General features: G+C 39.4%; 1 protein-coding gene across 1 annotated transcript; it reads right to left on the bottom strand.

The window, feature by feature from the left end:
- Nucleotides 1–458: 458 nt before the first annotated feature.
- Nucleotides 459–19,406, bottom strand: LOC310999428 (lysophosphatidylcholine acyltransferase 1). The gene is made up of 14 exons (XM_083989854.1): nucleotides 19,247–19,406; nucleotides 13,235–13,374; nucleotides 11,692–11,906; nucleotides 7,646–7,758; nucleotides 7,167–7,227; nucleotides 6,806–6,864; nucleotides 4,742–4,776; nucleotides 4,177–4,231; nucleotides 3,859–3,941; nucleotides 2,506–2,631; nucleotides 1,981–2,134; nucleotides 1,636–1,734; nucleotides 1,207–1,348; nucleotides 459–980 (listed from the first exon to the last, which is right to left on the bottom strand). The coding sequence occupies exons 1-14, from the start codon at nucleotides 19,367–19,369 to the stop codon at nucleotides 748–750; spliced, it is 1,638 nt and encodes a 545-aa protein (XP_083845980.1). The 5' UTR covers nucleotides 19,370–19,406; the 3' UTR covers nucleotides 459–747.
- Between the last annotated feature and the right edge of the window lie 8,457 nt (nucleotides 19,407–27,863).

Here is a 27,863-nt window from a genome sequence, read left to right as displayed (position 1 = left end):
TTATAACAGACTCATAGCAATTCAAACCAACTACTCGCAGAGACCTGAGGTCACCTCAAATGTGGCTGCTCAAGCTTAACGCTTTGACTGGTCACACAATTGTCACTGGTACCGTCAGGCCTCCCTTCTTTAGATAAATAATCCCCAATACTGCTCAAAATAACATGAGCCCATGCATTCTGCACTTTCAGTTCAAAAGGCAGCTACCATTAAAGAAAGAAATGGTTAAAAGTTACAAATAAAGAAGAGTTGAACACTGATTTCACAAAAAATTAGTTCACTTCGCTGTCCAGGGTTTGTTTCTTTTTCTGGCTTCCCTCTCGTTAAAAACATGCACAGTCAGTACTATGTTGGAGGGAAAAAAATTAAAATAAAACATTTGCCCCAGGATTTTTCTTTTATAAGTGCTTGCCCTTCAAGTATTCAAGCATTGTATCTGAAACAACCAGTGTTTGGCATTTTGACGATCCTTGCTATGAAAAAATAAAACAAAAAAACAAAAGGAATTCATAACAAAATAAAGTGTTACCAGGCTGAAAATAACCTCAGAAAATTTCATGAATACAATACTAATAAAAAAGGGTAAACTTCTTCATTTTTGTAGATGTGGTTACTGAAATGTAGTCCCTTACTGTTCAAACAAGATACTAACTAACAAGTAACTAACAACCCTTTGCGCCCCTTTACACAACAGCCTCTCACCAGGAGAGGAACTGCTTTTCCCCCGTCGTTACATTTTAAACCGTTTTAATTGTGTTTCTTGAGAAGTCCGTCTATTGTGCCGTGGTGGTCGTTGGGGCTAAAATCAGGGCAGATACCGTTGGCCGTTTTAGTGGTGGCAGTGCCGTGCGGGTTCCGGGAAGACAGCTTGGACTTTATTTGGTGAGCGTGGCAGGGAGCGCTGTGCAGGCCTGTGTTTTCTGTGTGCAGATACTCCTCAGCAAAGTCCTGGTGCTGCTCCAGAAAGCTTCTGAACTTATCTGTAGGAAGACCAAAAGAGGGCACCAGAGACACAGAAAATATTAAACAAAATAATACACTTGAGGGTTAAGTGGCCTGGTTGTTCAATATACTCACAAGAGGGTGGGGAAAAAGGGGAGGCCGACAACTACACTGATAACAAAGCAAAGTCTGAAACAGACACCACTTTGAAATATTTAGGTCAATCGGTGACCAGGGGATGGTTTATCTCATTAGTTCTCTCACCAAATGTGATCTTCCCTGTGTCTTCAGAGTCGATGGCAGTAAACAGACGGGACACGCTGAGGTGAGTGACTCCTAAAGCTGTCTTCAGTATAACTGCCAACTCCATCTCTGTGATGGCACCATCCTCTTCTGCCTCAAACATCTGGAGAAGAGAAGAGGCAACTGGCTCAACTCAAGGAATAACAGATTAAGTCAAGTGAAAGAAGGAAATGCCTCAGACTTGATTTTCATGAAGCAACACAACACCGTATCATCTGAAATGATAACCCCAATGGATGCACTTTGTCATTCCCTTACTCTACAGCTAAGACAACCAACAGTATGTGGCATTAACATAGCAAATGTCACCCTGATCCTAGGCAAGCCCAGAAAATAAAGTCTGTCGTGCATGGTTGGTTAGACGAGCGTAAAGCTTGAAACAGAACATACCTTGAAGGCCAATTTCATCGTCTCCAGAGTTTTGGCAGGTCTGCATACGACAGATAAGGCTATCACATATTCTCTGATATCCATGCAGTTATCGTCACGCTGGAAAAAGCCGAGAGAAAACAATAGGTTACAAAAGATGAAGACAGAGCACAAGAGATATGGAACAGCTAAGAGTGACTGTTGTTGCTACAAACAAGCAGCTGCAAATAAAACCATAACTGTTTGTTACTACGCTGAAAATTTGTCAGACATAGTATTTTTAAATTATAGTTCCTCAGTGCTGCCAAATGAGGAGGGTTCGGGGACTAATCACGATTATGAGCGAAAAATCTCCTCATCCTCTACCTCGTCAAAAAGAGCAAACATGTCTCGCAGCATGTCTGAAACTGGCACATCCAGGAACTGAGCAAAGTCATCCAAGCCCAGCTTCTGCCCCTCCAGCTTCCTGGCTCTGTTCCCATACTCCTGCAGAACCTTCTCCGTGTTCTGTGGTTTCAGCCTGGAAGAGTGAGAGGAGAAAACTTTTTATTTAACACCGTGACCACAGGAGAAAGAGTTTTAAAGCAACAGAGTCAGTAGAGCATCGACTGGTGTTCGACTTTGTTGTAGTTGCTTTATTTTGAAATGTTTGTTATATTTAATCAAGTGTATTTACTTCCCCATTCTTTCTGATCACAATCGCAGGGGACAAGGACACGATCCCCAACTTGCTTCCCACCCACACACCCATCCACACCACAGACACATCTGCCAGAAACTGAATCTGGGTGCCTGTGGCGTTCGTGGAGCGTTGTGCCCGTCTCGCCCTTGTGCACTTCACTTAGTTCTCATTGATTGAGTATATTGCGTCGGAAGGTTTGAGTGACTCACCCCAGTCTCCTGACGAGCTTGGCAAACTCCAGCAGACAGGTGTCGACTGGCAGTCTCAGCTGGCCCTCTGCCATGGCCAGCTGGCAGTCTTCAAATGAATAGTCTGTGATGGGTACGCCCAGGGCTCTGAGCACAACGCAGAGGAGACAATAGAGGGACATCAGTGTCTGCCGATCGATGCAACCATTGCTTAAGGCTTATAAGGCCAATATAGTAGCCAATATGACTTCTTTGATATTGAGAACTGTGTGCAGTCTTTTTTGTCCACTTGCAGAGGTTTTCCATCCCAGGGTCTATGGCACACAGGTAGTAAGGACAACCTGTCCAACATGAGGACTGAATAAAGGAGAATAAAGGAGTTCACGTGAAAACTACCTACATAAACCTACTTATGTACGTAGTTTATTAACCATTTGTTTGAAAAGTACACAATTTGTGATTCGAAGGACAATAAACAACAAACATCTGCCTCCATAACTATTGTTCACCCCCTCAGACTAGAGCCATACAGAGATGAACCTCTTCAATCAAAGTCACTGCAGAATTAATGAAATCTTTTAGTTTTTTGACATACAGATGCTGTACTGTTCTTCATAGTCAGGGTGTTTGGAATCAATATCTTCATTTAATCTATGGATATCCCTATATCTTCACTTTTTCACCCACATCAGCACACTCCAACCTTCATGGGTCACTGTGCTGGTGCCAGCCACATCAACACCAAAGAAGTTGGATCCATTGGATCCAGAACCTTCTTATCTTATTTACACCAATCAAAGAATATGTAGAATATATTGCCAATATTCATAAGGCTCGACTTGTTTTTTCACAAATGTTTTTTCTAGTTGGACACCATCCATAGCTGTTGACTTCATGCTATTTCTTCACACTGCCTGATCAGTCACTGAAAAACCAGTTTCCACAGATAATCTCTGTGCCAAATCAGAAGCACTTAACCGTCTGTTTTTCCAATCCAATGGTGCATAAATAGCAAATTGTGCATGGCATCATTTTTTTTGATGGTGACTACTGTGCCTTCTCTTAATGGTAGTATGATTCCTCTTTGGCGTCCTAACCACTGCTGCAACTGTTTCAACTTATGTTCAGTAGCCTGCTGATGCTGTCGTATCCTCCTCTATCTTCATGAAGTCTCACAATCTGGTTTCTTACTTTTTCAGACAACTGTTGACCATGTGGAGCCATGATGGTTTAGACACAACCCTAACCCTAATCTGAGAGAGCTCTGGTGATCACATGTTCACAACTTTTTTTTCCAACTCTTCTTTTATGCATTCAAAGACAAACTGCCTGCATAATACGAATGATGACATACAACAATATATTCAAACTTACTTAGCCATGACTCTTCTCACGTTGATAGCAAAGAGGGCAGGGTTCTGCTTTTCCTCCTCTGATGGTGTGTAAATAGGCAGGAACTATGGGTGAGCAGAAGACTTGTATTAAAGTAAACTTACAGTAAACTAATTCATAATCACAAGAATGAGAAAGACTGTTAAAAGGAAATCACTACAACATAACCACTACATGAAATAATGAGGAATAAAGAGAAAAAACCTAGAGAATATTGTAAAAGATCATCATCATCAACATGGGCAAACGAATTATAGTCATGTTAACGTATGTAATATAGAGAGATCATTTCACTCTTACCTCAATCACAAACTCATTGTGCAACTGGCAGAGTGTCAGCCACAAGATTTTAAACCTGGATAGTAAAAAGGACACAAAAAGACAACAACGGCCTAATTATGGTCCATGTCCAAAGGCAGTGAGGACCTACATATTAATACAATAGTAGAAATTCAAATTCAGTGGTTTTACATGGATGCTTTAATCAAGATAGATGCCTGCAGGTATTTCACATGTTTAGGTTCAGACCTTAGCTGGGCCAACTAAAAAAGTCACATTGTCAAATGGTGAACAGTTGGGCTTAGCTATGCTGGGAAAACAGCCAAAAGCAGCCAGGCAGCCACCATAGCAATGAAAGTGGAATCAACACCTGACGTAGTACTACATGAACACTATGGAGGTGGGAAACAAGAGCAGTCTCGCTCCTGCAAAAATAAATACTCTGCTTTCAAGTCTCTTTTAAGATATTATTGTGGATTCTGATTCAAACCATAATGTTCATTTCCAAAGCAAAAACATTTTCCTACTGTGTCTTAACAGTGGAATCTAATAAAAACCATGTGAACAACATCAAAATTGTACTTACGCTCCAGGTCCTTGCCAAGTCCATGTGATTGAGTCCTGTAAAAACAACATGAAGCCAAGACTGTATTAGATTGAAAAAATAAAAATAAATTACAATGCTTTGCGTACTCTTCTCTGGAAAAATGTATACTATTTTTGTCTAAAATGTTTAATTATGAAGTTGGGCATATGAAGCAACTGATAATTGTGAGGTTCTCAAAAAGAAAGTAAGCCGGTGCATATTCTCATTTGCCCAGGTCATAGTATTTCAAAGGAGGTTGAATCGAAAGCAACTGGACTTAGTTATTTGTCTAGGAAGACGTTTCACCTCTCATCCAAGAGGCTTCATCGCTGATGAAGCCTCTTGGATGAGAGGGATGAGAGGTGAAATGTCTTCCAGTTGCTTTCGATTGATGAAGCCTCTTGGATGAGAGGTGAAACGTCTTCCTAGACAAATAACTAAGTCCAGTTGCTTTCGATTCAACCTCCTTTGAGAAACAAAAAGAAAGTGTTATGTTCAAATCAGGTTGCTGAAAGAAGTGGGGAATTCTAGAGTTAGTTTTACTGTCACGGCAGAAGTTTTGCAACTTCATTTGTGATTTCTACAGCTTACCTCACATATTGCCGAACATGTAAATGCATGCAATGCATGTCATGCTACACATCCTGTCTGGGTCAAATTATAGCAGCTGATAGCTAAACAAGTCACACATGTGCTTTTTTTAATGAAGGGTTTACATAAGCTTTATATGATTAATGCCACGGGCAATTTATGAAGCATAACAGAAGTAGAATTATAAAAAGGTACGATTTGCACAATCCGTAAAATAAAAACCACTCAAAATTGCTGCCCTGGCTACAAGTCCCATGTGACTACAGCATGTTCCATCTTCTCAACTACAATTCTCTACTGGTTTACCAAGCCTTTAAAAAAAGACCCACATGACGTCTGTGGACAGGAGCAGTGGAGCGTTGCAGGTGAGAACACACAGGTTATCAGTAAACAAGCCTTATGTAGCCAGTGCAGTGTAATTGTGATTGATTAATTATTTGATTTTAAAGCTTAACTCTGTTGCCTACACAGAAATATTAAAGGTTATTACTGATAAAAAAAAAACCCCGATACATTCAGCACATCTTCTCACTTTTATTTTCCTCATTATTTCAAACTTTTTTTCTTTTTTACTGTACCTCCCCCTGCTGCACAGGCTGTGGTCAGTGTTACTGACATTATGTAAACTTAACAGAAATTCAGCTTCAGGGCAAAAAAAACTATTTTCCGGGGATTCTTAAATGCTGCAGTGTCAGTTTTGCAAAATGTTGTTTAATCACTCATTAATCATTAATATCCCTAGTTGCTGCCGCCTTAAGAGCTTCAAGGAATCTGACCACAACACCAAGTGTTGAGTGAGGAAGGATCTCACAATGCTGCATGGCACTATGCTGACTCTGCACAGCGCTTTTGCTTTCCTCTGAACATTTTCTCCTTCATGGATACTATATATAACTGTAAAATCTTTGTTCCCACCATGTGACCAGTGAGATATTTACCTTGCCACTGTGTTTAACTCTGGAGACACGCCAACTCGCCAAGCGAGCTACAGGGTTTGTGTCATATACATACTGGGACACATATGGCCCATGAAAATGCCCCACAGCACTCCTAACACTGCCAGCATTAGGTTTTGACTATGCTTTGTTTAACTTGCACCTCTCAAATGTTGATACAGTTGGTAAAGGTGCTCAACACTCTTACTGCTTTTTTTGTATCTGTGGCAATTTAACAGCAACAAATATCAGAGAGTAAAAGAAAAGAGTGAGGATCAGAGGTTACTATCAGCGACATCAAAGGAAGAAGACAACTGATGCAGATCAGATAGCAGGTAATAGGCCACTAATTAATCTCTAGGGGAGCCTGTGTTTCACATCTGAAATTTGTCACAGTTAACCAGAGAGGAGATGACTTAAACTTATATCAAACAGATTATTTAACTGACAACATAAAATTAAAAATGTAAATGGATTTTTTTCTACAAACATGAGTGCTATTAAGATGGATAACGTATGTGTCCTTTGACAATCTTACCAGTTTATTAGGGTAACGAATCACCACAGGCTGCACTGGTACAGCTGGGATGAAGGCCCCTGGAAAAGTAAATAAAACAGAAAAGACTTATTTCAATTTGAAGTTTTTATAAGTAATAAACTGGGTTGATAACAGCACATCAAAAATTAAAATGAACATAAAACCCCATTACATATTTTTTTTAATATTATTTAAATATTAGACATCTTTGTATTGTGGAAAGTTACATTTACCAGGTCATGTCAGGTTGAACTTCATTTTTAAATTTTACATGAGAACTCAACACAGGGCTAGCAGCATGTCTTCAAAAGAAGTAAAGAAGAAAGGTGAAAAAGGCAGAGAATGACAATAGGGGAGCTACCTGGTTTAAAGGTGATCAAGCAGGATCTATTGGTGCATGTTCCCTCAGGAAAAATCATTATCTGTAGGTAAAAGAACAAAATGGTTTATACCGCACTGAATTAGAATTAGAGCAACATGTTGCATAATACTATACTGCAAGTTACAGTAAGTTCAACAATGTTTTCTGAAGGGATGGATAGTGTGGTTAAACTTTTTGTTGCGATGGAGTCTTACAAATATCCACAAAGAAAACAAAAACAGAAGTTTCTATTCAATGAAAACATTGAGTTTGGATTTTACATTTTGCAGTCATAATGGAAATATGTTGGCAGGGAATGTATGTCATTTTGTCACCAACATAAATGTTTGTTGCACAATATCTGTCCTCTGATGTCTGTTTATGTTACAATTGAGGTGCTGTTTCGAGTGGTTTTGGTCATTTGATAGCTGCAGATATAACTGTTTTTGGATGTGCATGTGAGGCTTCCATTCACTTACCTGAGGCCATTCTCCTGCAGAGTGGGCTCTGCGTTTGATTTCCTCCACAGTCTTCTTTCTGGAGTCCTGGTCTGACCGTGATACAAACACTGGCCTGATGTACTTGATCAAAGCTAAAAGCACAAGGCAAACACAGAAAAGAGAAAATACAAATTGATCAAGAAACTTATTTTTCTGATATTTCTTTTGACAGCTAAGCAACTACAGCTTCTTGTCATTATCTGTGTGCTGTGTGTTGTGGTCTGGCTGAGTGAGACAAAATCAGATTTCCTGTCAGAAGTGGGTATAAAAAGAGAGGGTTGCCCGCACACTCTTACAGGAGGTCACAGTGATTTATTCAGCACAAACGTGTTTCACTGCTATAGGATGAAAAAACTTTTGGATTACAAATGGGTTCCCACTGATTATATTTGTGTTTTTCTGGGCCCATTTGTTTAATGATAAGTGTATGATGTTTTCTATATTTAAAAGATTTTCTATATTTAAAAACTGTATATTTAAAACCATATATTTAAAAAGTGTATTATTCAATAATGTAAGCTTAAGGATGTGCCCCTTGCCTTCAGGCTCGCCCCTCCTCATCTAATTGGACCTCACACCCATACACCTGTGAACCTATATATGGGCGTGAGTGTTCCTTTGTTCTGTTGGCACCTGATGAAGACCACACATGGTCGAAAACGTTTGTGCTGAATAAATCACTGTGACCTCCTGTAAGAGTGTGCGGGCAACCCTCTCTTTTTCTACGTTACTTTTTATTGCCCTGCACCTCAATAGCCTACAGCATGATGTGCGTATAAAAACCTCCTTTTTCCAGAAGTGGGTATAAACCATAAACTACAGTAATTTGAGAGAAGCCAGTCAGATACCACTACCACTTCAGTTGGTAAAACGTGTCATGCCTACATTAGTCCAGAGAAAAACATTTTGCAAAAAAACATCAAGACCATAACCGTTAAATAATCCGATACTTCAGTAGCACAAACACTTCACTGTACTGGTTAAGAAAATTCAGAAGCTGCTCTTCACATCAACCATCACTCTAATGGTGTCCTTTCACAAAGCACTTAACTCAAAATCACTCAGAGCGGCACAGTGGTGAAAAGTGGGAGAATGTGGTTGTACTGAAAGATTCCTCTACATATAAAGAGTACAGTGCTGCTGAATGAAAACCTTGTTATCTAAATGACAGTGCCATTGATAAGGGCAAAGCAGTATCTAGTAATGCTTACTGATCATTAGTGTAATATCACAGAGTTTATGGGCCTTGTAACCCAGCCAATCTTCATACAGAGACCACAAGAGTAAGTAGCTAACTTGTCCTCATTTATGGAAAAAAAGGCATCATGTAGGTGACTGTATTCATCTGCATTGAGACATCGTCATGGGTTTTTTCAATGCTGGTTCCATGAGTCAGATGAGTCTCACATGTTGGTCACAAATTCAAAGTCTGGTTTGCCTCTCACACTCCAGACTACAGACCGTCCAGGAATAAAGTAGTTCCTGCTACAATCCAAACAATACTGACAAGAGTCAAGTCACCAGTGAGGTGAGCTGAGAAATTCAAGTAAAAACAAAACAGCAGCAGCAATGGTGGCATTTGGATCTGCTAGCTGAATTTATGATGCTCACTTTTTAAGAAGATGACATTGTGTCTGCCTCTAAAAGTGGCTGAGAATCAACAGAACAAATCCACATGATATCAGTTAAATATGCTAAACTAAGCTACAATGTGGAACTGGGCAACAAACTTGTAACTATCAGTAGATCAGTAGATATGACCTGTGCTTGTTTTTGATTCAGATGTGTGAACAATTTTAATCAGATTCAGGAAGTTTTAAAACCTCAACTTTGTCCCCATATTTAGCCATTTTATTGATACAAAACATAACACGTAGTTGTCTTTTGACCACTGAACAACTTCCCCATTTCTGAAGAAACTTGCAACTTGTAAAACATTACTGGACAGCTACTACAGAGAAATGCAATAAACACCAAGTCAGTGCCTTGTTAAAAGGGAACCCATGCATGATATCTGCATATTGCACATATCTGCAGGGCAAATATGATAAGAAATGGAAAGTGTCCTTTTGCAATTTACAGTGCGAGTCAAAGGTTTGGTCACTCTCTTCTAGTGTGTCAATTGAAATGTAAAGGAACTGTGAACAGAGAGACTAGGATTCAAATATCTTAAATTAAAGAGGAAGAGCACTTGAAGATTTGCAGTTGTCAGAAGCATATCCTTCTACACCCCATCTTTATTGAGACAGAAAATTTAGCTAAAGCAATGTGGCCTGAAGCCCTGTGTCAAAGTCAGAAAGTAAGAGGTACAAGTTAATAAGAGAGAGGAAAGCACAAGGTGAAGAGAGATGAAGGTGAGGCCATGAGAGGAAGAAGCTGATTCTAACAGTGAGCTGTCTTCCAACAGGAAAGGATTATGGCTCTAGCTAGTACCTTGACACACACACTACACACGTCACAGTGGCTGATCAGGTCTTAATGCTTATTCTGGATTCCACTTGCTTGGCCAGGCATTGGTGGCTGGTTCCTACTGAAGGGCCAACAGGCCTGGTCAAACTAAACTTGAACAGACAAATCAAAAGATGACTTCACAGCGACCAGACATGCCACACAACCAAAATAATGGTTGTAATTGCACAGTGATTAGTTAAGCACGCTCCTTAAATTCTTTCAAAACATCATCTCAGCCTGCAGCGCATTTATCAATGAGCAAATGTGTCCATAATGTTTTCCATCTCAAAATACACTCAAGTAAGTAAATTGGCAAGCTTCACTCAGCCTGGAAATAAAAAAAAGGGGCTAATCTCTGACTTAGCAGGAAGAGCAGGAGGAGAAGAAAGGACGCCTAAAATAACACACACATTACCCTTGTACTGAGTTGCCCTGCTGTCAATGGCATTACAATAAATACTTAAATTGGTCAGTTAGCTAGTTAGTAGGATCTGCTATTCACACCACTGTGTGTGTCCTCACTGCACTTGTACAACACCTACTTCTGCATGCACCTGGGTGATGATGGCAGACAATAGTTTTCTCAAGGTCCTGCTGCTTGGTGATGTCCACCACCAGCAGTGGTGATCGCTTAATAAATATAATACTGAAAAGCTCTCGTGATTCTTGATCATATAAATCGGAACAGTTCAGCAGCAATAACAGCAGGTGGATGATTTCATTAGGGAAACTATCGTTACAAACAAAATGCAGGATTAAGCTGGACTCTCCACTTTTGTGACATAATGAAACTTATTTTTCTATCCAGACATTTGTGGTTCAGATTACACATTGAGGCTTGGGGGCAGCAAACAGTCCTGTCGATAATGTTAAATAAAATCCTGGGTGTATGCTCATTATTGGCAGTTACAGGTTATTTGATAAGATAACCATCTTTTACATTAAGTACTGGAAGGGTACTGTGAGTCACGACCAAGTTATTTTCCTTTCCTTTCCTATAGTGTGATCATTTATCCAGACGTGAACATCAGATTTCATTTCCCCCACATCATGAGATGCTTAATGACACAGCACTACAGAACTGATGTTAAAATAAATGGTAATATTTTACAGAATCAACTTGCAGAGTCACAGCTGCTGAATCAAAAACTGTCTCTGTTGAACAACTTCTGCTTCCACTACAGCAAAGCACGTGTAGTGTTTTTTTATTCACCTTAACTAGTAGGCCTATTAGCCAAGCTGTACTTGGCTACAATTCATGTAAAACATTACGAGGGAAGTACATTGAGCAATCTCCTCTGTTTACTGATGCGGCAGCAAAATCACATAAAGTGTTGTGGCCTGCCCTTTACAAAGTGTCTTTACCTGCCTCAGTGAACATCACAACACAAGGCAAATACCGGTGAATACTAAAGGTGCTGTGAAGTCTACATGTGGCTGTAAAAACAAGGGTAATACCTGTGGCCATGCAGAAGTCCAGTGATGAAGTCAAACAGAATTGAAGATTCAGCTATTCTTTAGCCAGTAATCACCCTCACAATACAGGCCATAGTCACAGAGGTAATGTTACTTACTGCCCCAGAGAGGTATATCCTTGCTTTCAGCCTTCATGACAATTGAGGCCATTGTCATGGTGACTGGGATGGCATCAAAGTATGAAGAGTGGGGTGCCAGGGTGAGGATGGGTGCTTCTGCAGGAAGTGCCCTTTGTCCTTTCACTGTCATCCAATGGAAACCTCCTGCAAACCACATGACCCGCATGATGATCTTCAGTATTATGTCCACCAGTCTGGAAAAGAGATCATTCATGTGTGAGGGGCATCCGTAGACAGTGTCAGACACAAGACACACAAGACTCTAAAATAATAGTCACTTATAGCACAACAGATCCAATGATAAACACAATCCAGTGATGGGTTAATAGTTTCAGCAAAAACAAAACAAAAAAGAAACTCAGTTTCTTTTCTCTAGATCTCTCTGTGTTCCCACATATCTGAACCGCTTGCACTGTCTATACCCAAGTCTCCTATGAAAAAATGGCATTATTCACCTGCTTATTCATTAACCTTTCAGGTGGTATTTTTAGTGTTTCGTTTGAGACAATTGTTCAAGAAGAGGAGACCTGTGGCTGCTGTGGGAGTTACTTGGACAGCTTATTACACAATCAAGGAGTGTGGAGCTCAAAACAGAGGGTCGAACAGCTCAACTACCAAAGCTCAAGGATGACTCAGAGATGAGATACCCAACAAAGTTATATTCTCATTGTTTTTAACCTGAAACATTAAGTTTCATTTTTTATTCCAAGTCTGTTCAGAGATACAGCGGTGTTGTTTTAACTTGTATGTGAACTAATATTTTTGAGCCATGTGATTTTCTCTGAAAGCAGCACTGCTGATTGTTCTGCCTTACCCCTGTAAGCCTTACCCCTGTTCTTAACTCCCTTCACTGGCTTCCTGTCCTTTTTAGAATTGATTTTAAACTTATAATGTTTGTTTTTAAAGCTCTTCATGGCCTTGCCCCATTATATTTATCCGAGCTTTTAACCATCCGAGATCCAGGTAGAGCGTTGAGGTCGACAAATCAACTTGTACTGGAAGTGCCCAGATCAAAATATAAACACTGGGGTGACCGAGCCTTTTCCGTCGCTGCTCCCAGGCTCTGGAACAAGCTCCCCACCGAGATGCGTCTCATCTCGGACCCGGGCCTTTTTAAATCCAGGCTAAAAACCTACTTATTTAGGATGGCTTTTAATACCCAGTAGCACGATGGCACTTTTATCTTATTTTATTTTTATTTGACTTTGCTGTATTTTATTGCTCTCACTGTTTTTATTGTTTTTAAATTGTTTTTATTTCTGCTTCTGTCTTTTTATTATTACACTATGTAAAGCACTTTGGTACTCCGAAAGGATTGTTGTAAAGGGCTGTATAAATAAAGTACATTTACATTTACATTTAAATAGCATTCCTCTGTTGCTGGAGTCAAGTTCAAGCATGACTCTTTCCACAACAAATGTCTTAAAATCACCATTTGAATATCACCTCAATTGTAGTAGCTCCAAAAAATGAAAAGAAAAAAAAATGAAACAGGAATAATTATGCATAACAGAGCACCCACCTCCTCCAGAGGCACTGGGGTTCGACGGCGGTCTCGGAGCGTCCCACTGAAGCCAGGAAGGCAAAAGGCCAGGCCAGCAGCATCATGAATGCAGCCATGAATAGACGGATAGGGAATAGTGTGACTGTCATTAACGCAATCTGAAAGAGATTGAGGAAAAATAGAAAAGGATTACTGGAACAGATCCAAAACAATACTTCAACAATAAATGTTGTCATTCGTGGGACTGTTAGCAGTGAAGACTTTTCATGCAATAGACACAACGGAACTGTCCGATTTAAAAGACAGTTTAAAACAAATGCACCGCCACTCAAGTCATAAAATGACTTTCATGTGTGTGATACATCTCACAGCTAAACAACCACTTTAATGTAAATGTTAAGTAGGACATTTGGGCTTCATTCTTGAGGGCTCTGGAAAGCCTGACACTTCGCTGTTTGAGTCCAGTGGTGTTTGTTGACTTTAGAGCTTTTTATGACTGACTTCCTGATAACAACAGTGCTTATCTTCTGTCAATATTTGTCTTGATAGCAACCACTACTGGGGAACATCAAGGTAATCTGCACTATCTAGTGAATTCAAATAAGTCAACTAAAAGCTTGCTTGTTAAACTACTGAATACATTTTGGTGGCAAGCTGAGGAGTAGTCAGTCACTCCACTAAGACATAAGAGAGAAAAACACTACATGTTGTTCAGCAACACAATTACACACCACAAAACCTTCTGTTCTCTCTTCATAGTTCTCCAATATGTTTACTTTCCCAAGGCGTTCTTAAGATACAGTGAGGTCAGAAAATGTGAGACTTTCCCACGGGAAACAAGTCTCGGACTTTTGAACCATAATTAATTTTTTATTCTTATATCACACATTTAGCACAAATTTCAGGTTTACTGTTTTGCACAAGAAAAGATGAAAACAGTGCAGTTTCCTGTAATAAAAAGGGGACTCGACAGGAATGTTTGAGAGCGTCTGTATAATGCATTTGTTAAAACATTTATTCAGACTTAAAGCATGAGAATGCATGAATGTCAGTTAGAATTAAAACCTGGGCTATGCTACAAAAGCACAGAGGTTATTCAGGAGTTAAAAGTGAATTCAGACCCTGCACTAAAAGGCATCATTAAACTCATGTGATAGCGCTAAAAAATGGATGGGAAAACAAAATAATCATTCATGTGGACTAATGGAACTTGGGAATTGTATTGTAACTGCCATCATACTATATTGTAAATATGCTGTAAATAATGTACAGACAGGGCTTCTTCTTACAAATACAAGCTGCTCTTAAACAGCAGAGGTTAGCACTACAGCCAGTTGCAGGTATTTATGAACAACATGAAAAAGCAACAACTGGAATCAATGGTGAACCAGATGTTACTGCTGTGCTATTTTTTCTGCCCTGCTGAGGACGACCCAAGAAGGTTGAACACAGGCTGTACTTTTAATCACCATCATTCTCGAGTCGACCCTGTGTGTGTAGTACACAAGCATGTATTAAAATAACTGTGTAAGATTGTTCTGTGCAGTAGTGGGGCATGTAGACAAATTTGAAACTTGAATAATTAATTGTACACTACCTTGATAACCACTATTTAATATTTAATTGATTGATTTTGCAAACAGATTTATGTGGCGAAAGAAGATATTTTCCATTTTAGCCAATTAAAAATGACAGTGGGTATATTTTTCTGTGTCTGTGCACAGGATTATGTTTATTTTGGGGCAGAAAAGGAATAAAAAAGTAAATATAATAAAAATCTGCATTGGTATGCAGGAGCTGCTTCATGTTTTCAGTCAGACGATTCAAAATAAAAAATACATTCACAGGTTAAAAAGGCTTCTAGGATGAAAAATACTACAAAAATAAAGCAGTAAAGACACGTTTATAGCAGAAACTTCACATGCTTTATTTCAAATGCACCGTCAGCAGTTCTTCACATACTGACACTTTATTGAACCTTTTAAAAATGGGACATTAAATTGAGCAAACTACACCTCGAAGAAGCCTGATGAATATGTAAAACTACTGTTGTAATCAGATGCCCGACTCTAAGGTCAATACTGGCCTTTACAGTATGGGAATAAGCTATTGACTCATTTCTGCTTTGGTGGGATCAAAACAGATTTAAGTCTTTGTTGTGTTCCCCCAATAAATCACAAAGGAATTCCAATTAGGCTTGTCAAAGCTAAGCTGGGAATTAAATTAATTATAACATGAGTAGCTTGCCCTTTGACATCTTTTCAGTTTTGGGGGGTTTGTGGCTTCCTTCTGATACTCTTAAATCACTTATGAAAAAAAACAAAGCAATATGTTTTCACATGAGGGATCTGCCAATCAATTCAGTAGCTCAATAAATAAGCTCATTAAGGCGCAAAACTTCAGCAGTGTCTCTATGCAGATTAAAGGGTCAGGACACTGAATTAAGAATAGAGCAAAGTTTGATTTGCTATTTGTCAGATACGGTCACCTTATTGACCACACCCGTCATTCTTGACAGCCATCTGAGACACAAAAAAAGAAGTAAAAGTAATGGATTTTAAAAGAAGCGAAACGTCTCAGGTGACTTTACATTGTTATGGTCTACTGCACAAGCTCTTGCACTGTTGGCTCATCACAAAAAGGAAAGTTTTTCATTGACCTACAGTCTGTTAGCACTCAGGCCTTTTGCCTAAACAAACGTCAATACTGTAGCCTTGTGCTCCAACACCGAGTATATTCGGTGGCCTGGGTTAATCCACGTAACTTGTCTGTTCCTATTACCATCTGTTACCCCTCCTATGGGGACTTGGGGGGACTATGGCGGGATTTATGTGCATAAGGTGGCTAGAAATCAATCATGTACTTAACAAAATACAAATCTGAGGAATTCTTATCCCCCTATGGCCAATCACTACAATATAAAAAAAATTGATGAGTTAAGGTAATTGAGACACTGGAGAAACAATCCTTTTCTTTAAACAGTCTCTCCAGAAAAACACGATTACGTGATCGCATAATTCAACACATAAAGAGCCAAAGTCCGCATAATATGCAGGGGTGGGTTTTTTTTCAAAGACGCCACACTTTAACTGCATAACTGCATTAATCGTGGATTTCTGTGCAAAATGTGCAAGATACAGGGGGCTTACATAATCCCTGCATTTCCGTTGCAAAAAAGTCACAAATATCTTCTAAGAAAGTTGAAAAATCTTGAATGATTATTTCACACAGGAGCAGCCATTTTCCCCCTGCTGTAATGGGATGTTATGAAGTGACGTAACTGCACAATGTGCAACGTTAGATAAAAGAAACTGTGTGTGTGAGAGAGAGAATAAAAAAATAGCCCAATGATTAAAAATAATTAAGTGAGAACAGGGAAACACTTTTTTCTTTTTTATCAAATCGCTTCTTCTTTCAGCTTGCACAGTTTTTGCAGGTTCCTGCAATTTTAGAAAATTCCCACAACTTCATCACATAAAATTGCAAAATACCCCGCATATTCCATCGCAATTTTTTAAAACCCCCAGTGTAATCAAGGATTTTTACCTGCAACAATCATAAAAAAGCTTTTTCTGGAAGGACTGTAAAACCTAAAATGCAGTGACTCTATACTAGTCAGCTCCCAGACAGAACTATTACTTTTTGCTGTAATCCTCTGTGTTTCAGTTCAGCCTGTGACTTCTTCATGTTGCTGTGGATGTGAAAGTGAGAGCTGTGCGACATGCTGAAAACAGTTGTTCCCAGTAACATCTAAACAACTAGAAAACTGATTGCCCATCATCATTCTATGACCCTTCAGTACTTAGCATTTACAAGAAACTGGTTTCAAGTGCATAGCTGTTCTGACTTCCTTACTGTAATGATAAGACGTGCATTTACAAAAAGGAATGGATGCAGAAAAAAAAGCTTTGTTGTTGTGAAGAACATGTGGCCTAAACGTCATGGGAGTTGTGTGTAATGTTTCACAATTTTGGCCCAGATGTCAAAATCAAACACTCTTCAAAATTTTGTCAGCACATAATCTCCTGGTAGAATAAAATTTCACATCAGCAGATTGTGCGATTGGTCCAAATAAATAAGATGAATACTTCACTGATGCGACACTTTTAGGAGAAAATAGACAATGTCCCTTTTACCTCGCCTTTGATCCATCTGACATTCTAACTTTTCCCTTCAATCTCTGTCTTTAGAGCCAAGAGGAAGTAAACATGTGTGAACCTCCCTCGGTCACTATTCTTACTTGTAACAAGATGCTCTCTCATACCTGCTCTGCCAGAGCAGCGCCATTCATAAAACCAAAGCTCTCCCATTAGACTGGAGTCGGTTACTGAAAATATCTCACAGCTGTGTCCCAGTTCCACACTGTTTACTAATACTATGGTGTGTAGGCCTACATGCTATGCTCCAATTTTTATGGTAACCAGTTTTGCCAGTGTGTCAAGAAATGAAAATGCTTTACTGTGTTGTGCCTACAGGTAAAAATGTAATCACTGCTGGACATAATTTGAGCTGCAATTTTGGAAAGCTGCTGCCAATTTCAGATTTGGAAGCTTTACAAAGACAAAGCAAATTGGTTTTAACAAGATTTATTACACATAATTCATTTGTTTATCCTGATGATAATCAACAATGTATTCATATCAAACAGTTTTTAGGATGCATGCTGGTATTATTAATTACACTTTTTTGGTTCCTTTTTCCCCCCTGGTGCAACTAGCCTATACCACACACTTGAGCAAGATAAAAGTAATTTACAGTGTTCAACAGGGACATAGATTCACACTTCTTAAACCCGTGGACACGAAACAAAAAAAACAGCTCCAAGACCTCGTCTGAATTTCTACGTTTCTGTACAAATGTATGAACCAGGATGCAATATCTGACTGTAATGATGAATGCTAACTCATGGTGAATACATACTTTTTTTTTTTAACTAACTGAACTATTTTAAGAGGTCATATGAGGTGAGCCATAAAGGGCTCACGTAAGCATCCAAATTTATACACACAGCCGTACTCTGACAGCACAAGATATTTCTATGCTCAATGGTACGTATGCAATGAGTAGAAGTGTCCTCCATCTGTGTATAATGCAACATGTTGCAATATTTGTAAACTACTATAAGTGCCTTATCAGTCTGATTATCTGCTGCCAGGCTGTATGTCTGCTCTGTGCTGCAAAATTGTAAATAGTAACATAAATAAATGAACAAATTAAAAAATCAGGGGACTGGTCAACGAGACTGACAAAAGCATGTAAACTTTAACAACTAACCCCTAACCCTAACCATAACCACAACAAAAAATCTATCAAAGTTGCATATGGGGAGGGAAATTAACAAGACTGTCAGTTTTCCATCCCATATTCTCCACCCTCCACATCCACACGTGTTGTGCTGCTGCTCTGCCTGAGTGAGATGCACCGTGATGGCCAACAATGCAATAAAAGTAAAATGCAAGGAAAGCTGAAAATGGTACAGTGCTTCACATAAACGCCACATCTGACTGCCCTCCTATCAGCCATGCCTTCCTGATAAAAGCTGCCATAATATCTATGGCAACAGTTACGGAGCAACAAGCTAGGCCCATCCTGCACAGGCGGCCATGCTCTAATAACTGTATTTCAATTTAGTGGCTTGTTAGCGGATTCCTGAGCAAGAATGGGTTTTTTTTTTCTCTCCCCACGCTTCGTATGCTCGTGAGTGAAATACCCACTATGGCTGCAGCTAAGCATCCATTTCAAAGACCCCCGGCCCTTTTACAGCCCCATTAAAGGAAGGCAGGGAGCCAAGAAGGCAGAGGAGAGAGCAACATGTATGTGGCTAATGTTAGCTGGCTAGCTAACACTAGCTCAGCTGACAACATGCAATCGGGGGGTGAAAAAAAAACAAAAAAACTACCAAGTTAAACGACGGTGACAGCCTGTCCACTGCGCTGCATTACAGCCTTTAATGCTCCACAAACAACTAAAGCAGCATGTCAACAAATCAGCACAAGAGTACAATTATCAGGCTGGAAATATCATTTTTACCTTTGCCTTCTCCAGAGGGGTGAATTTCAAGACGTGCACAAAAGGGTTTCTGAACGGAGGAGCTTGGTCCATCTTCTTCCCATCTCCTTCCACCGCACATTGTTTGTTACTCGGCAGCCTCATTCTCCTCAGAAGTAGCTTTCAGCCGAGGCTGCAGAGGTTTGCTCAGCACGGAAAACTGATTTTGGCCAGAAAAGGAAGACTCTTCTACGAAGAACGCAGTTCCCCCCTTATCTGTCTCTCACCGTGGCTAATTGAGGTGGCAGTGCAGGGTTATTAACGTTATCTTCCTTTCCCGGGCAGCATGGAGGGGATAATGGTTAGCTCAAGGATTAGCTGGGGATATTTGAAGTCGCCGATATCTTCCTGCCTTCCTCCTCCACACCTCGTTCCCCTACCAGTCTGCTAGCTCTGGATGCTAACCTAACGGAGCCACGATTTCTCTCTTCTGACAGGGCGCATGCGCAGGACCCAGCGTTTTAAGCATCCACATCATTGTGCATCCAGAGCATCGCACGATGCTGCCTTCACAACTGGCCGAAATAGAATAGTAAATAATAATAGTAATAGTAATTTTTTCTTCTTTCTTTTTTTAATATAAATACGGTTTAAAATGATCTAATTAACTTAACTAATCGCTGAAGTCAAAACAAAACCACAATGTTAGGCGTACCACTACCATCACACCTGTTGTAGCGGTACCTACTTTGATTGATTAATTTATTGATTGATTTATTCGTCCATTCCACAAAACATTAACATACACAAACAAGTCAAAATTTCATGATCAATATGGGCGAAAGGGCAAAGACAGAAGCAAAGCTTATTAATGCCTGCCCTGTTTACAGGAAGAAAAATTACAATAACAAAACAAAACAAAATTTGTAGGAAAATTACACTCGAAGAGAGTAAGTAAAGTGAACAGTATCAAAACGAAACAAACAGAACCTCCATTTAGTAATAATAACACTTTTTTGCAATATTTCTCTCTGTGCTGGACTGCATGGTCTGACAGTTCACATTAGTGTTAAAATATAATAATAATAATATTAAAAACTACATTTTTCTACTAACGATTCACCTCTGGTTCTTGTCATGTGAACCATAACCACTGCAAATGCCAAATGATGTAGTTTAATGAGTAGGCCTAGTAGGCTATCAATTAATTTCAGAGAGGGGAAAAAGAAGAATGTGTTTACTAGCCTATATGTTTGGGAATTGGTACAACTCAGACTTCTTCTGTTTGAATGAGCCCACACTATTGCACACACATATGAGAAAAGTTGTGCTATAATATAACTCATCTATATTTTGGTGGAAGTCAAAATAAAAACTGATGACTGCAGCAAAATGTTATTACACATGCCTACTACATGCATGCTAATCTCTGAGATTCATAACAACAGGCAAACAATCTGTTGTCATCACAGGCCCATTTCCAAAATTGAACAACTACTGTGTGTGTGGTGAAAGGGTGCACAAATGCAATGTGCATAGCTTACCTTGTCTTTGCCTGCCTGCCTGCCTCTATCTATCTATCTATCTATCTATCTATCTATCTATCTATCTATCTATCTATCTATCTATCTATCTATCTATCTATCTATCTATCTATCTATCCATCCATCCATCCATCCATCCATCCATCCATCCATCCATCCATCCATCCATCCATCCATCCATCCATCCATCCATCTACTATCTATCTATCTATCTATCTATCTATCTATCTATCTATCTATCTATCTATCTATCTATCTATTATTAGTGGACTTCACTTAGTGTCCCCATCTTCATGTAGCAGAGGTGTGGGAGTAATAAAAGCTGGTGTTTATTTTGGGATGGCTAGGTGAAAACGGACTGTATGGGTCACAGGAGCTATATCTGTCTTGTCTATGTGTGTGCGTCTACACATAAGTAATTGAGTGGGTTTAGTGCTCACAGAGCAGTCGCTGGTTCTGTGAAATGACTCATAACAACCAGATATATCATGACATCATATATATTATATTCATAGATTATTTATATTCAGAGATGATTTGCATGTAATTGTGGGGGACTGGAAATTGTACACTCATGCCTTTGATTTTTTTTAAAAGTATTAGTCACAAATGTAAATGTAAATTGTTTATCTTGGTTGACGAAATGAAAATAGACATAGAAATAAAATATGTACAAATGTGATTGCAAGTGATTTTTGATCTTTTGCATTCACGGCAAAACAAAATGGTGTAGGCAACTGGCAGATTATCCCTGAAAATGTATATAAAATCATGAGCATTCAGTGCTACAGTTTTAAACCTTTTTAGGATTAATTATTTAGTCCAGTGGTGAGGTCCAGGAACCCCCCCCCCCCCACACACACACACACACACACACACTTGTTCAAGGGTCATTGATCTGAAAAAAAGAGAGAAACACTAAACTATAGCTACTACTTGCATAGTATTTACTGATTTCGCGCTCCTCACATCCACTGCCTTTTTTTGTGCATATCCTACATGCATTTCGTATTGTCCCTGCAGTAGTGCGATTGAACGGCTCTTCATAACTGATTATATGCTTCCCTCTAGTGGTGAATATCTCACATTACATTCTGAGGTACATTGTTTCAGTGTAAACGGCGAGGGAGCGTCAAACCCATGTAATCACACGTGCGTAAACACACACGTGAGGTGTGCGCGCGTGCACACAGACACACATACGCACAGCAATGGCTTTAAGGTACATTACAAAACATTTTATCCCTTCTTTGAAAACGATAATGTTTATACTGTGATAAGATACAAGATATGTGCAATATTAGCCCAGCCCAGGAAATTTGCAGTGTAATTGGTAAAGTGGACAAAAAAACACAAAATAAAAATATTCAAAACAAAAAAGATGGTATAACAGTATGGATGTTGCTATAATACGGCACTGTTAATTATTGTACAGGGTGAGTGGGTCAGTTTTTGGTTGGTGGTCTACTCAGTGCAATACACAAAGAGCCTGGTCTGGACAGCATCTCTAGTTTAATAATTGACACAACCTTTTTTTTTTTTTTTTTAATTCTCAATAAAGCAGGTACTGTCTCACTCTTAGCTCCAAGAATAAAAACTTCTCAGTAAGTATAATGAGTCAGTGAGACAAAACCTGCCATGTAATAGAGGTGGCCTGCATGTAGATAATTTTCATCCTCAACACAACAGTAGTGGACTGGCAACGTACTATAGACTTACTCTGAGTCATAACATCTTACACTTGATTTACTTTTTTATTTCTTTTACACCATGCCAGGTGGTGTAAAGTAAAAGGTAAGTAAAGAAGTATAGGGAAGAGTAAAGGATGTTTTGCAGTATGAAAACAGAACTAAAACAGTTCTTTCAATGAATCTCATGCATGAAATGACAGAATACCTTGTGAAATTGTTTATTATTTAATTTTGAACACAACACAGAACTGTCCCCATGGAGGAGTATCTATATTCCATATTTGCCCACTGTCTGTGCAGCTATGTGATTTAAAAATCATTTTATTGAAGTATGAAAGTTCAGTATAGAAAACAGCCAACCTTTTGGAAAGAAAAGTTATTTGAAGACAGAGTTGATACAAAGGGAACATATTGTCTAGGGAGATAAAAGCATCATTTACCTACACCACGGAGATTTGTTCTATTGTTTATAAGCTGAATTTGTGCACGCACAGCAGTTTCTAAAGTCCCTTGTTCGCAAACCTATTGACTGGAAGACATGTTCATGCAGGTACTCAAGCATAGTGTGACTGCTGCATTTTGGAGGCTGTACTTTATTTATCACACTTGATTTCTCTTTGTCCTCACAGCAATCATGTTTTTGCTTAGGCTTTTGTAATTGCAACCATGTCAAGATCAACCAGTCAAACATGCACATGCGCACAAGCATGTGGCAAGTGCAGGAGGGGACACACATCCCCCCCCCCCACACACACACACACACATGCCATTCACCCTCTTATTTTAATTTGGGTGTGAAGCATGTAGTGAAAGTGCCCTATGGGCTGACCATATCAGGTCGTGACATTTGCATTTGACAGAAATCACATCACACAGGGTTAATACTAGAGAGAAAGGAGGGATGGAAAAAAAAGAAAAACTGTCGAAAAGGTTTCCCCCATTTCTCCCACATCCCCTTCCCTCTCTCTTAATCCCATAGCTGAGGTGCTTAAATTAAAAAGGAAGAAATGCAATTTAAAGACATGGGGTAAACAATCACAAAACACTTGTTTCTGTAGGAGACACAATTTCCTGCTGCCTTGTCCAATTTCTTATGGCCTGGAGGGCTGCCGCATGCGTTTTAACACCTGGTTCTACACCGCTGATTAAAATTGTAATGTCGGTGTTGAATCAATCCATATGACATTTTGGAAATACACAAGTATCAGGACATTTTATATAGACAGCATTTTTGTTGTTGTTGTTTTCATTTGAAACAAAAAGGTGCAAGGTGGTGACTCGCACTGGGTGTCACTACTATGCCTTCCAACTGTTTGAGGAAAGAAAATAAAGTTTCAATATCCTAAACAAATATATAAATATGTCACTATCACTTTTCTACAAAGCATTTACCCAAAAGCCACATGTACAGTGTACCATATAGGACACTTTCCAATGTATTCATGTGTCTTTGTGGTGATTATCATTAAATGTATAGCCTATAGAGGAGTAATAAATGGCTTCCATTTATAAGGAGATATGCAAATGGTTGAATATAATAATTTGTTTGAAGATGCTATTTGTAAGATTTATTGTAGGCCAATGTCACAATTGCTTACCAGTCTGTCAAAGAGCTTCAGTTATTGTTATGTTTGCAAAGAGTTTCAAATCCGTCTTCTTCATGGCGATCAGGATGCCACACTGATCTTGTGTTGGAAAGTGATGACATGACCCATTCCTGCCTGAGCTAGTTGGTTAGCATGTTAATCAGTACCAGATTTATTTTACATCTTCTGTAAACATCTGTTAATGTTGACGTTGGCTGTGTTTCTTTCACTCGGTTGAATCAGCCCACGGAAAAAGGAAGTTTGAAGATCTTTTTCTGAAACACAAGAAGGTCAGAAGCTTTGGCTGAGAGTTGAACGATAATTTGAGGGTCAAAATCCAAATGAGAATGATCATTCTTATTTAAAGTGGTTTGAATGACTGAAATGAAGCAAGAGGAGGGAGAATGAGAACAAGAACGAAAATTTCCGGGTTTTGTACCACTATAATACCAGTATACCCCCTCAGGCCAAACATCTGAGGCAGAGTGACAGACGGACCGTTGTTTGCTCCACACCACAGTAATGTTTTACCAGCCCCTGCGCCCATGTCAATCAATGGCCGGCATGTTCCAAAACATATTCAACACACAAAGAGAACACTTTGGCTTGAGGAAATGGATTGTGCGTAAGATTGGCAGGGGACTCTCTGGATGTGTCAATCACTAAAGGCCCTTTGTTTTACCTCTGTCCCAAGCTTTAAGAACACAGACATTTTCCTTCAGTTTCATTTGCCTTTGTACATGATATAAAAAAACATGAATTTTCTTTTACATTTGGATTGAGGGGAAAGAGACACTTTTTTTCTAAGATAAAAAAAAAAGCTCAAACAAAATATATAATGCTGTAGATTTATCCCAGGAGGGGATTTTGTTGAAAGCCGACAGGTGAGAGTGGAATTCACAACAGTCAGCTCTGCGCAGCATGCTACACATTTCATGATATGCTGATGATGAGTGCAGGATGAGAGGGGTAACAGTGGGAAGAGAGTCAGATTGTTCGCATTTGAAACCACAATTTCACACAACGGACAACTGAAATCTGAGAGAGCTGCTGGTCTGGTCCCTGGCATCGCATCTAAGCGGCTTCTCTCTGTCTCTCTTTTTTCTTCTCATCTCCCTCCTCTCGCCTCTTGTCCTTTTTTCCTGTCTGGCCTCTCCAGGTGCTGCGCTATCTCACAGCTAACACAGGAATCCATGAGCCATGTACATCCACGGCCCTTTGAAAGAGGAAGCCACTTTGCGGCTCATCTTGGAAAGCACCTTCCATCGTCCTCTGTGTTCCTCGGGGAGATGAAGGGGGCTGCTGCTGCAGGAGCGGGTTTTTGTAACCAACGCCACATGTTGGGCAGGACACAGCCAGTTGTAAGACAAGAAAGATCTTTGTGGCGAACACAAGTGCTTGGCTGTCCTCTTGCATGCCTGTCTGTCAGCATTGCTTTGCTTGGTGGACACCTGTACAATTGTAATTTTACACAAGCAAAAACAAAGACATGCTACACAGGGTGTGTGTATAAAGAGGGATTATACAGGCGTGTGTGTGTGTGAGAGTGTGTGTGTGTGTGTGTGTGTGTGTGTGTGTGTGTGTGTGTGTGTGTGTGTGTGTGTGTGTTTCCTTTGTAAAGAATTCAGTAAGTGGAGCTGAGTGCCCTCTTGTGAAGGGTAATGTTTGATGGGGGAACATCATCACCTTCCATCTCAATGGAGTCCGCCTCTCAGGAGGTGAGACTGACACACTGAACTGAAATGAATGCGATGCTTAGCACTTGACACTAAAAAATGTTATTGGACTGTTCAAGATATGACCTTTGACCTTGAGAGAAAGCTTGACAATGACCAGAGTGATTACTGAGTGAGTAAATTTGGGATTTTCACCTTGATTTAACAAACAAATTGTTGGTTAAAAAAACTTAAATTGTTCTTTGATTCGCTGATGGTAAAAATAAAATACACGATAAAATACACGGACACATTGAATACAGAGAGGAGGCACAATAAATAGAGACACAGAACTATTTGAGGATGAAAGGGGAGGTCATGGCTGTGGAATGTGACTGGGTGATCGAGAGCAGGAAGAGGAAGAAGATAAACTCTTGCATGCAGCCTTTGTACAAACACACACACACACAATACAGATAAATCTACCCTGTTGTGCTATCAACAAGGGTTGAGTGTTAGTTGACAGAAACCAACGATCTGCCTCAGTGCTAAAACCTTGATAAGGCACTAGGACATGTGTGACCTGTGCCTGTGTGTGTGTGTGTGTGTGTAAAGGAAGAGTGAAACATGAAATATAGAAGGCTTTTGCTTTAGGAGACAAAACAGGAGGTACAGGTTGTGATCATTGATCTCTCTCTTCTTTTTTATCTCAAAGATTAAGACAATGTTCACCAGACTATGATGCTACACTGGTTAAGAGTGTCACTCTGGCTTCTGAAGTATAAAACAACACTGTCAACATCATAGTGTGGCAGGTGTTATGCTTCATAATTTAGTAGGAATAATCCATTATGTATATGATTTGACTTAAATGATACTCACTAAAAGGCACACCCATCACTTCAGTGGAACCACCACTCTTGTTATATGTGAGATGACGACTATGAAAGCCTACACATTGCTTTGAAATTTGTCATTCTAATATGCTCCATGTTTGGTGTTGGTTTTGCCAAACACTGATTTCAGCTGGTCTCTCATTTGAAAACAAGCAGGGGTTGGAGCTCCTGAGATTACGTAATATGGAGATGTTCTTGCATTTCATGGTAGATTCCATGTTTTAAAGCAGACAAATGCACAGTTGAGGATTTGAAAGGTTAAAAAGTCAGTTTCTGAACTCACACATGGTGAAGCAGCATCATCTCATATCACAGGAATAGTTCAGCATGTTTTCAAAATGGCTTGTCTTCTCTTTTTGATTAGAGATAGATGAGATGAGTGATACAATACTCTTGTGCAAGCTTAGATTAGCACAAAGACAGGCAACTGAGGAAGGGCTATCCTGAGTCTTCCTAAAGGTAAACTAACTGTAAAGCTCAGTAATTTGACGTCTTGGGAGCTATTTCAAATTTTGCTATCGCTACATTGCCAACATTAGCATTAACAGCTGTTTCCTTCAGAGCTTCAGTCACTGTTGTATTTACAAGTCAAGAAACAATAATACATTCTCTGAAGAGTGCTACCTCTTCAGGGCATCCAAGACACCTCAGTGACTTGGTATCTGAAAGGGACACTGGTTAGCATGCTAGCTTCCATTTAAGAAAAAGAAACATAAGCTAAACAGAAAGTTTGCCCTCCACAGAAACCGCTCTTGGCTAGTAAAGAAGTGAAGTTTGATGTTGAACTGACATAATCAGCCTAAATGTTGGCAAGAAAACAACTGATTTTGGTAGCAAAACTTATAAATAACTAATTTAATTTATACAAAAACATAAGTAAAAACAACATGGTGTTGTGTTACAGATGGTTACTTGCAGGACTATTTCTTCACCAGTTGTGCTAATTCTGTCAAGTCTTGTTGTTGCTGTAAAGCTGAGATGTCAGGATCACCATGAAGCATTATACCACAAAAATAGTAGGCTACTGATCTTCTTATCTAGCCTTGTTCAAGAGAAGGTAAATTTGTCCAAATACACCTTAAAATGTGTTTTAAATAAACAATTAATGTTAGTTGTTTATTGTGTCAACATTTTTTGCTCATTTCTAATGCCATCTCTTTGGGTCTTGGATATCTAACTTCAACTGCAATGCCCATGGTTTGAATGTGGCCACACACCTTAGTTATGCATCACTCCAAATTCTTGAAGTTCCTCCTCTACTTATTTCATTCTGCCTCTCTTCTTCTA

The sequence above is a fragment of the Trachurus trachurus genome (genome assembly GCF_905171665.1).
Source record: "Trachurus trachurus genome assembly, chromosome: 16".
Taxonomy (NCBI): domain Eukaryota; kingdom Metazoa; phylum Chordata; class Actinopteri; order Carangiformes; family Carangidae; genus Trachurus; species Trachurus trachurus.
This window is presented reverse-complemented; position numbering and strand designations above follow the sequence as displayed.